At 45.0% G+C, this 11,794-nt stretch overlaps 1 protein-coding gene across 5 annotated transcripts in view; it reads left to right on the top strand.

Annotated features, from left to right (window-relative positions):
• rapgef2 (Rap guanine nucleotide exchange factor 2) overlaps window positions 1-7,715 on the top strand; it is a 64,095-nt gene extending 56,380 nt beyond the window's left edge. For 3 of the 5 annotated variants that reach the window (XM_022759944.1, XM_022759941.1, XM_022759945.1), the window contains 7 exons: window positions 537-760; window positions 1,047-1,214; window positions 1,704-1,853; window positions 3,472-3,673; window positions 3,773-4,302; window positions 4,417-4,838; window positions 6,502-7,715. In XM_022759944.1, coding sequence (XP_022615665.1) covers window positions 537-760; window positions 1,047-1,214; window positions 1,704-1,853; window positions 3,472-3,673; window positions 3,773-4,302; window positions 4,417-4,790 — 1,648 coding nt within the window. In that variant the 3' untranslated portion in view covers window positions 4,791-4,838; window positions 6,502-7,715. The remainder of the gene's footprint in view (window positions 1-536; window positions 761-1,046; window positions 1,215-1,703; window positions 1,854-3,471; window positions 3,674-3,772; window positions 4,303-4,416; window positions 4,839-6,501) is intronic. The other 2 variants (XM_022759942.1, XM_022759943.1) reach the window with 2 other exon arrangements.
• The last annotated feature ends 4,079 nt before the right edge of the window (window positions 7,716-11,794 follow it).

Raw genomic sequence — 11,794 nt, 5'->3', positions numbered from 1 at the left:
GCTGTAAGTACGAGAACGAGCCAAAGTTCATATTTTATAGTATTTCTCTTCTCTTTGGTGAAATGCAGTGGTGTAGAAAATTGTTGTGTTTTTTTTTGTTTTGTTTTTTTTTTACAGTCGGAAATGAAACCTGATAAATTTCTTTCCGGTGACTTCTCAGTGACTGACACTGAAGCCCTTGTTCTGTTACTGTTTGTCTGAAACCATGTGCAAAGAAAAAGACTTTAACTGCTACTACAACCGGCTCTGACTCAAGCCACAGAAATGTAAACTATGACCGTGTTACACTAGTAGAACCCCCCCCCCCCCCCACCCAAACTGCCTGGAATGTCTGGAATGTATTGGTGTTGAGAAGAATACCTAAAGCTGCTCTCTGCATGTCCTAGTTTAAACACCATGCCCTCTGTGCAGCCCAGTAGCGTATCAGTACGTCCAGAACTGACTCTAGGTTCCTTCACCGTCTAAAACAATATCTTTCTTCCATGTTTTCGTGTGTCTTCCTCTGTATCTGTGCGGGTGTCCTCGTGTGCGACCAGGTCTCTAAGCCAGGGTAGTGCCAATGCGGCAGTGCTCGACGTCACCCAGACGGGCGGGCACAAGAAGCGGGTGCGTCGCAGCTCCTTCCTGAACGCCAAAAAGCTTTACGAGGACGCGCAGATGGCCAGGAAGGTCAAACAGTACTTGTCCAACCTCAGCCTGGAGACGAACGAGGAGAGCCTGCAGACGCTCTCGCTGCAGTGCGAACCCTCCATCAGTACGCGTGAGTTTGTGACACAGCTTTGTACACACACACACACACACACACACACACACACACACACACACACACACAAACACACTAGTTCCCAGGATTCACAGCCCAGAGGCAGACAGGGTGGGACCGCTATAGTAACACGACACTCAGACTCGTTGGCAGGGAATAAGAACGGCTGAACCACTCGGCCATTTTCACATTGTTAATTTGATCCACGAAACAAACCTCACTGTCCATCAGCAGAAAACTCCTCATATCTCCTCATGAGCCCGTTCTTTCTCACCAAACTCAGTACCCAAGAATGCCAGTGGGAAACGACCCGACACCTCCCCAGTCGTGTCCAGAGCTGCCAGTCAACAGAGGGGCCAGTTGGCCAAAGGAAACCAGGCTCTCCAGGTCCCCGCCGTGGCCCTGTACCCATCCCGAAAGAAAGTGCCAGTCAAAGATCTGCCGCCTTTCGGTAAGATTAAGATCACTGAGATGCTTTCAGATGCTCTAATAATAATGAATCCTTTTTAATTCCTTTACATTCATCACCCTCATGGTGCTTGACAAGTTGTATTTCATTAACAGGACGAACATTTTCTCATATAGAGGCGTTTGTTTTGAAAAATGTGCTTGAATTCAACAATCACTGTAATAATTCCAGTACCACTCGCCCCTAGAAAAAGCTTTATTTATTCTTCTTTCCTGGGTGATTTCTCTTGATAACAGCGTGGAGGCCATTGCCTTGTTTTCTCTTCCACATCCTGTAATCTGCAGACAATAGCAGAGCCGGCCTTCGTAGCTTCTCTGTGGTGTTGCTGCCACCTAGAGGCCGTCTGGCAACAAGCACGCACAGGGGAAAAAAAAATCCCAGACAAAGCAGTTTAGCATCCCAATACCCTCGGGGGGGAATGGCAGCGTCCCTGATGCTAATTCTGCTCATCTTCTCGCAAAATGTCCACAGGCACCAGTTCCCCTCAGTCTCTGAAGAAGATCCTGTCTCTGTCAGAGGAGGGGAGCGACAGGCACCGGAGGCCGCCAGAGGACACAGTGTCCAACGCCTCCTCCCAGCTCTCGTCCCCTCCCACCTCCCCCCAGAGCTCGCCCAAGAAGGGTAAGTAAGCCAATAATCCTCCCTCCCTCCCACACCACTCTCCAGGCTCCTTCTCTCAGGTCATGATGTGCCACACATGCCACCTGGTGGTTGCCTCCATGAATTGCATCAAGTTTCAGCCTCTTCTTTTTTGTTGTTGCAAAGTGTGTTTTTACCTTGTTTTCCACCTTTTTCCAAGACAAGATCATTTTTTTTGCTTTGGAGACTCTTCTCACTTCTTAACCGGATCTCCTTTTACTTATTGAATAGATGTAGTAATTAGCACTTTCACCGAAATGAGTAGATGTAAGTGAAACAAACAAACCACTATGACAACATGCACTAATTAGGAGCTGTTGTCAAATCCCTGCACGCTGAACCTCACCACAAAAAAAGACAGTAGGTAACCAGAGCTGCTCGCCCAGCTCCGGTCTGCAAAGTGTTGAACCTGTCGTGTGTTTGTCTTCGGTTGTTGCCACAGAGCTGTGAACATGAGCAGACCGCAGGCTCAGGAATACGTGCCCCACCTCTTTACCCGCTGCAGCCACAGATAAACTAGCACTGGTCTGGTGGTGAACAGGTTCCTGCTGGTGTAAGATTTATCAAATCTAAATATATTCAATATATTCATTTATGAAACATATCATAAATAATGTTACAAATGTTTAAGACTTTTCTCTGCCTCAAAAAGAAAAGATTAGTGAGCGATGACGAGCATCAGAAGTGTTTCTTGTTTCTTGCAGCTGCCTCTGTCTGCAGCTGGACTGGATGGTTTGACCTCCGCACTCCGACCTCTGTTGTTTTTGCATTTCTGGAGCTGAAGTTTAAAGTGACTTAACAAACTGTTTTTGTCGTTACTGAAACCTCGAAGCTCTTGTGAGTCCGTGTGTCTCCTGGTCGAGGCTAATCCCGGTCCGTTGGCACTTCCTCTGTTTGCTCCGCATCTTTAAATTTACAGTGACGCTTCCTTTAAACATTCCTTCCTCTCCTCAGACGCAGAAGTACGGAGGAAGAGGAGAGGTCACCGGGTTGACTTATGCTGATGATGGCTGGGAAATATGACCACTTGGCTATTAAACTCTACAGCTGAGCTACAGCAAATACCGTGATGACAGTCGCCTATAACGAGGAAATATGTACTCACATGTGTCAGCAGTCAGCAGCAGTGATTTCTCTATTCAGTGTTGTGCAGCTCCCCAGTCGTGTCACAGTTATTATCTCAACTTTTCCACACTGTTCAGCGCTGTGTTGTCGTAGTAAACCGCCGTTTCAGTAAGAATCTGATGCTCATCCCCGAGGAGCTGGCTGACTAACTCGGAAACGTCGCTGTACGATTACCCTGTGTGTGACGCCTGCTTTAAAAACTGACGGAGATAAGATATGTGAATTAGAGATGGTTTATGGTGCGAGGAAGAAGGAGTCAACCCGCCATACGTTATTTTGATGTCTCATCGGGGGATTGGAGCTGTGTGTTGGAGTTTGGCTGAGAACCACTCAGCACACAGGAGGCTGTTAGGGCTTTTGTGTAGCGCTGTATATTCCTGAGTCATTTAGTCTTTCACTCTTCGCAAAAACGTTGGTGGGACTGAAGTTCACAAAAGAATCAAAATTGAAATCGAAGTCTCTCTTCATCGTCCAGGTTACAACAGGATGGGAGACGCCTACTCAGACTCCGGTCACAGCGAGATCTCGTCTCGCTCCAGCCTCGTCAGTAACTCGTCTTTCGACATGGCCCAGGAGGAGAGGAGGCTCCGTCACTCTGGAGGAGTTGGGGATTCTCACATCGGGGGGCCGAGGCTGGAACGAAGAGCCACGACCGACCCCGACCAGTACAGCCTGGGGTAGGAACACCGAGGACTCAGTCAGAAAATCTGTTGTTTTATTTGTCTCACTTTAAAAACTAATTCTTTTATTTATTTTTTTTCCGTACCACATCGCAGGTCGTATTCATCGATGCAGGACTGTCGGGGTATTTACGCCGGCTGCCCGACAGTTCTCTCCTCGCCCAGTTCAGAGGAGCTAACTCAGGATCAGGGCGATCGCGTTTCTCTCGATGCTGCAGACAGCGGCCGCGGCTCCTGGACTTCCTGCTCCTCTGGTTCCCATGACAACATCCAGACCATGCAGCAGGGACGTAGCTGGGAGACTCTGGCCTTTAATGTAGGCGGCGGCGGCGGCGGCATCGGAGGGCTCCCTCCTGGCGGACCGGAGGCCTTTTTAGGAGGACCCGCTGCACTGTGGGCAGCGCAGGCCAGGGGGAGCTGGGCGTCGGCCAGCTCCTCCTCATCCTCAGCGGCGTACTGGGGGGAGGACTCTGAGGGTGACACCGGCACCATCAAGAGGAGAGGAGGCAAGGACGTCAACGCCGACCCAGAAACAAGTAGCATCACATCCACCGGGTCAGAGGACGCCAAGCACCTGAGCCGGCCGTCTCCGTCACCCATCACCGCTGGGGGTAAAGGCCTCATTTGTGAGTGACTGCACGTCACAGTCCAGTTGCTTTATCAGAAATACTTCTTCATGGATTTTATTCTAAAAGTATTTCAGGTGCCTCATCATTATCCTCTCTGTTGTGTCCCCGCAGCGCGGAAAGAAAGCCGTTACCGCGAGCCTCCCCCGACTCCCCCCGGCTACACCGCCCTGACCATCTCTGACCTCGCCGAGGGACAGCACCCGGCCCCGTCTGTTCCCACGACCACGGCGACCCACTCGGGCCGCCGGCCTCCAGACTACACCACAGCTCTGCAGCGCTCGCGCATGGTCACCCAGTCGCCTGACTCCCACCAGGCTCACCAGGGGGCGAAACAGCGGGCGGGCGGCCTCCACCGCACTCGCTCACCGGCCGAGGAGCAAGAGCCCGATGAGGAAGAGGAGGGTGAGTCCTTGTCTTCCAAACTAGTCGCTCTGAGGAAGCCAAAGCCAGTGGCACAGCACACACCTGAGACTCCCAGACCATGAGAGTGTGTGTACGGGGGTTAACAGGCAGGGCCCCTCTCCCCAAGGCAGGTAAAAACTAATTTATCAGGTTGCCCCCCCCCCCCTCCATTCCAATGAACCTGCATGTGAACAGGAACACACACTTGGACTGAGACTGACCATTTCTTCACACAACCTCCCACAGCACCAGTAGGACCGGTCCCATTTCAAATTACAAATTCTCCACCAATTGAATTTCAGACATTTAGTATTTATGATCTGGGAATTGTTCATTTGGAGTGGGACCCTCACCTTTAACTCACAATATGTCATCATGCATGAGTCATACTGGTTGGATCAGAAACTCACCACTTCTCTGCCACCACACATTCTGCTCTCTCTCTCTCTCTCTCTCTCTCGCTCTCTCTCTCTCTCTCTCTCTCTCTCTCTCTCACACACTGTGCTGAACAGCATCCATCAGCAGGCACAGTGCTGTTCGGATCCTCTCACCCATGCAATCAAACTCGATGCCTGAAAACATGCACCTCCATTCTCCTGCACCAACACGCACCTGACTCGCCTGCAGCAACTCTGATTGAATTCTGTATGATTGTAGTCACCAGGTGTTCGAACTGAAAGACAGGAATGTGTTCACGTGTGTAGAAAACTCGTCGGTTGACGTTTTTCCGCTTTCTCACCGAGGCGAATTAGTATTTAGAACATTTTCCTGTTTGCACTTAAACAAACTCTCCTGTAAATGTACCCGAGTTGTTTTTCATCTGCTTTTCCTCGACAGACACCATCTAAAGAAAGGTACATAAAAATAAACCCTTTTATTGAAAGAGGATACGAGCATGTGCAGCAATAGAAAACACAATACTGCCTGACTGCGAGCCTTTGTTTTCTGTCATTTCAGTACAAGATGAAAATCAAATCACAGACCTGAAACATCCTGGAACATTTTCGCCACATTCACTATAAACAAACACTAAACAGACAGGAATTGATTTGGTGAAAATCTTAATAAACGCAGGTGTTTCTGAAATGAAACAGTTGATTCTGACCCTGAATGTTCACTGGGTGTTAAGGCGTTTCTGGCTCCGTCTCAGCCGCAGGTGAAGAGGTTGCTGATGTTTCTCCTGTTTGTAGGGGGGGGGGGCGTGGAGGCCGAACAGTAAAGTACAGCCACAAAAAAAAAAAAATCAAATCAGTTAACACCCAGATTGGCTGTGAGTGTGTGTTCAGTGATCCGTTAAAACAACTCAAAACTATGTTGTAAATGTGACGGGGTCATGGCGCGACCGGAGGGCGAATGCAGTTGCATCCAGTGGACGTCCAGGGGGAACATATCTGATGTTGGCGAATCTTAATGTGAACCAGGAGGGAGTTTTCAAAACTCCAGTTTCATCATGGGTCAATAACAAACTTCAGAAAAAGAATAAAATTGACAGAACGTCCTTCGTCTCTGTCAAGTTTCACTTCGCTCCCAGTTGATTTTCATGTTACGCTGACGTGAGTGGAAGGCAGGAAGTCAGTCTGAAAAATGAATGTGTTCTTTGGCAGTAAAGTGCAGATTGTGATTCATGTGTAAAAACTACGGACAGCAGCAGCTGCTCATTATCTTTCAGCTTTCACCAAATTAAACTTTTCACTACTTTTTGAACTTAAAAAAAAAAAAAAGAGAGAAAAAGAAACGGTATGTGTGGCATGTGACGGTGACCTCTGACCGCCTTTGTCCTCTCTCTCTCCACAGAGGATGAACAGGTGTCAGCGGTGTGAGGGACGACAGTGGACGTCCTCTTGCAGTAACTTGAAGTCCCCCTGGTTCGGGGTGGGCAGGATTAAAGAGACAGACAGACAGACCAATAGACTCATCATCAGTTACGTACGTGCCTGCCTCCTCCACTCGGCTCTCCCTCCTGATCGGTGGATTCCTCTGCTCATCTCCCTCCCCTGCCTTAAAGCATCATGGGGGGTTGAATGACCCTGCATGCAAAAAATACTGTGAAGAAGAAGAAGAAGAAGAAGAAGAAGAGATGGAGAGAAGGTCAAAGACGATGACAAAATGCCTGGCACTTTGGAAAAAGACTACAGAAACCTAACTAGCGCTGGGGAGTCGACCTGGCCCCACACACACACACACACACACACACACACACACACACACAAAACCACATAGATGTTGCTGTTAGAAACGGGAGCGGCTCCTTAAGACCGGCCCCCCACCCAGTGACAAACCCACCTGTTAACACAGCAGCATCATGACGTGTTGAGCTTCATCTGCACTTTCTCATTTTCTACTTTCTAAAAACAGAACAAAGTGAAAACAACGAAACAGACTTTTGTTTGAAGACGGAGAGAAAAACAGCGGTTGACTTGACTCTTAAATTTCAACTTCCCTCTAGATTTTCTTTTTTTGTTTTTTCTCTCTCCTCTGTTCTTTTCTTTGACTGTTTGCACTCTGGGGGGGCCGAAAAGAGAAAAACCAAGTCAGCCCATCATCTCTCTGCCTGGACTGAAACAACCCATCTGTTGTTGAGTGTTTGAACTCTGAATCCAGTATTATCTCATGTTCCACATGTGAAAGCTTATCAAGTGTTGGTTCAAATCAAAGCTAGGAGGAGAGAATCAACATGCACAGTGTACTGACATACCTACACACACACACACACACACACACACACACACACATACAGTACATCTTTTTGTACCAGTACATAAACAAAAACACAGTTCATTTCTAAAAAAAAAAAGGAAAAAAAAAAGAAATAGCACTTTCAGCACAATCCTAGATGTTACCAGACATTTGGCCTGGATAGCAGGGTATGAGTGAACCATGTCTTACTGTCATCCCACCTCGGAGCTTGTCTGGTTTTATCAAAGTCTTTTCATCATCCCGTGGCTTGCTGTTACATCACGAGCGTACCGTTTTACTTAGCTGCCTGTTGGTGATCTCAAAAAAAAAAAGCACATATAGGTGAGCGACCACCCGCTGAACACTGAGCGACCACGCTGGCCTCCACGGCGCGTCAGAGGTGCACGAGGGGAAACTAACGAAATCACAAAGTGCAGCAGCAGAAGAGGAAGAAGACTGAAGCCTGTAGATTCACCAAATGAAGAAGCTCCAGTCGGGCATGGACGTCGGCAGGAACTGTTATAATTTAATATAATTAGAAAGTGTGAGCGAGCGCTCGGTCACTGACGTCAGAAAAGTTTCCTCTTGTCTCTTTCTTTTGGTCTGGAGGGACATCGACCGAGCAGGGTAGAAAACATCAGCAGATTTCAGAAGCTGCTAATGTGTGACCAGCGAGTGTTCCTCTAACCACCTACTGTCACAAATGATCTTGTACAGAGTCTTATAATATACACATTTCCCCTTCAAAATAAAAGTATCCACAAATTCAGATCTGGCTCTCCCCCCATGCTGAACACACGCCGCATTTTGTGAATGTCCAAAGCGCCTTACGATGCCATGATCGCATACATTTCTTTGCATGGTTGTTTTCATCATGAATCACCTTGTTTCAAGAGCTCTCTTGATTCAAGCAATAGTGGAGTGAAATGCCTTATTCTAGATACTTCCCCTGACGCTTTTTTTTTTAATATATTAAGACTCGGTACAAGATGAAGTCAAGCTTTTTCTTTCTGTTTTATTGTTACGTGGCTTCGGACTTTGGCTGTGGCCGTTATGTGTCACGGTGCAGTAGATCTTTCTGTCTACACACGGCGACGCTGCACCTCTTCCTCTGCTGTTGTGCGACCAGATTCATCTCAGAAAAACAAAAAAACAAAAAAAACAAAAACAAAAAGAGAGAGAAAAAGTCCTCTCACCTGTTTCCGACGTCAGCTCAGTGGATGCTGTATGTATATCGCTAACGCCTGCATCCAGTTCTCCAGCATATCCCGCCATCGATGGAAGTGACTGAAGATTTCGATTTATTTTTTTTTGGGGGGGGATTTTCTCGGACTCCGGTGGAGAAGTTGACATTTGAAGAAACATTTTTTTGTTGTTTTCAAGGCTGCCAATCAGAACGATTAGAAATCCAATTGTGAAAAATGACTTTTCTTTTTTTTTTCTTTTTTTTTTTTTTTTTTTTCAATCACTGATTCGCACTGATCACATTGATCAGTCTTGGAAACTACAGACTGAGAACAAGATGAATGAGTGCAGTGTTTTCCACTGTGTTCTGTGACTACATACTAATAATTTCCTGGGTTTCTTTTGTTATTGTAATTTTTTTTTTTATTTTAATTTTTTTTTTTTTTTTTTTTTTGTAATGGCTGCAGATAGATTGTTAATAATTTGTTTGTATTACAGTGGTGACATGCATCATTCACTTTCATTCAACTCTGAAGATAATGTGCATATTAGCGGGCCGAGTCCTATTTCGAAAAACAAAAAGTTGCACAAAAATGTACAAGCGTAAAGATAAGTGTAGTAGGTAGAACTGCTACTCCGTTTGATGTGTGATGTCAGTGAGAAATGTACATTTAGCTGGTGATGACCTTCTGTTCTTCATTCTTTCTTGTACTACTTTGACCTGTATGTCTTTTAAAAAGACAATTGGTGGAGTATGTATCAGTTGTTTTTGTATTTTTAATACAATAATTGTAAATATTGGTTATATTTTTGTTCAAATGTACTATGTTTATGCCTCAACATCCAGTTTATATGAAGCTGGGAATCAATAAATACTGCATAAAGAATCAACACCTAGGTTTAAATGCACTTATTCATTTCCTCTGCATTTTGATGTCTTTCTTTTTCTAATTTGTTTTTTTCCTTGAGAGTTTTTTTTTTTTTCCCCCAGATACCGTCTAGTGTTTGCACAAGTCATGGAAGCAACTTGAAAAGTGTAACTCTCATACTTTTCTATCTGACCTCAGTGTGTCAGATTTAATAAAAAAGAGATATTGAAGTCTGCTCTTGCTTTTATTTGCTTGTTTTGTGCTGTCTTGTTATCCAGAGCTGTGAGAATACTGCGGGTCCCATTTCTCATTTTTCTACTATGATTGCTTTTAATTTGTTTCTTAGATTAGCTGTTTCACTTCATGATAAAATTCTATATTTCCAACTCGCCTTCGCCACGTCGGCGTTATAAGAAAAATGAAGTGATACCAAACTTATTACCTCTGGCCAGTGTTTAGGGGATACATGCTGTTATAGATATTTCTCCTGCAAGTTAAACATTTAATTTGTCGGATTTCTTTTTTTTTTTTTACATAATTGCTGAGATTTCCTCATATTTATAATAACTTGAGAAAGATTAATATACGATGAATAAAACATGAGGGAAACATTTCCATTAGATTAAAAAATAATTTGAATTGACAAAAGAGTTGCCAGCGGCAACATAATAAAAGCAGGAAATAAAATGTTTTTGTTAGAGAGTGATTGTGCTTTATGTTTATACTGCACAGATCATGATTAGTTTTTTCTGCAGTTTAGTGTTTTAATAACATTTTGAAAAGCGTATGTGCTTTCAGACCACAAGAGGGCAGTGTTCCTCTAACAGTGAAGATCTGATCCCTGCACCACAGTATGTTTGATACAGTATTTTATTTGCTCATTATAATGTTTGCAAATTGTGTTTAAGTCACTGTAATTGGTCTAAAGGAATTCAGAAATCGTCATTACCTGTGTTCACCTCATTAGAAAAAGAGAGTGAGCTCATTGTAAACCCACTCGGCTCCAGTGCTGTTGACATTATGGTGCTATAATGTCCTGGTGATGAGAGAGTGTGTGTCTGTGTGTGTGTGTGTGTGTGTGTTCAGATGGGGAGATGCCCTGTGACTGTATCTCCGTTGCAGCACTCGACACCGTATCACTTGCTCAACATTCCCAGTGCTCATGAATAATGCAGGCGAGATGGTCCTGGTTTCCTCTATCGCAGAGCCGAGGGCCCCAATTTGTCACACTCTCCAAAAATTGATACACACTCCTACCATGAGAAAGGAGGAGCTGCACTGACACACACACACACACACACTCGTACACTAACTTTCAGCCCAGTAAATAAAGGTAAAAATATCTGTTTCACTGTGTCTTGCCTCCATTTCTATTTCTATTCCCCATCTCTCTCACAGAGAGAGAGAGAGAGAGAAACACAGGAGATAAGACTTTGGTAGAATTGAAGCTGCAGGGAATTTGTGCCAATATTCAATATTCTTTGTGAATTTGTCCGTGTCAAAAATGTTGAAACAGCTCCAAGGATGCAAAAGTTGTCCCTAGTATTTTATTTATTTTGTTTATTATTGTTTATCTTTAAAAACTTCTCGTCATGCAACTGTAAAAGTGGAATGTTTTTGATTCGGTTTACAGTTTGTTTTATCGACCCACCAGCAGGAAATCAACAGACGAGGCTTTAGTGTGTCTGTCGAGAGTGAAATGAGACTAAAGGATCGCAGCTCTGACCTCTGTGGATTATCTGTGGACACTTTCAGTCTGAACCTTTAAAGGATTAGAACAAAACTCAGCACAGCTTCAGTCTTTGTTCAGTTTCTTTCAAATATCCCTTGTTTTTCATTCCTTCAGCTCAACCAGAAGCTTGGGACTTGACTGATTTCTTATTATTCATGAGGTGTGGAATCACAGTGAGAAAAAAGTGACATTAAAATAGCTTCATTTTGTTTTTGTTTTTTTTTCCATTTTCCCCCTCAAAACAAATGGAGGTACGGCCTTAACACTGACACATCATGTTTTCACTCTGATAAAGTATCTGAAGAAAAAAATATTCTCACTGCAGTCGCCTGCATTAGAAAGATAACTGTGACTGACACGAGGATGGAAACAAAACAACAAAAAAATACCCCAAGCAAGGCTGCTGCATGAAATTACAGAGGAAACGCTGCTGTAATCTGTGTCCGACAGTAAAACCACCCTGTGATTAGAGTCAGAGGCAACGTGTTTACTGCTGACTTGGCTCTGGAAGTGTGCTTCCCCTACAGGAGCAGCAGGGGGCACTCTTCACTATGAAATACCGCCACACGGACCTGTCCACTCTGTCCCTGGGCAATGGGCCTTATCAAGGGGTAGCAGGCAGCCA

This window comes from Seriola dumerili, unplaced genomic scaffold (genome assembly GCF_002260705.1).
Source record: "Seriola dumerili isolate Sdu_G_001 unplaced genomic scaffold, Sdu_1.0 BDQW01000331.1, whole genome shotgun sequence".
NCBI lineage: Eukaryota > Metazoa > Chordata > Actinopteri > Carangiformes > Carangidae > Seriola > Seriola dumerili.
The sequence above is the reverse complement of the archived record's forward strand: the minus strand, read 5'-3'. Positions and strand labels throughout refer to the sequence as shown.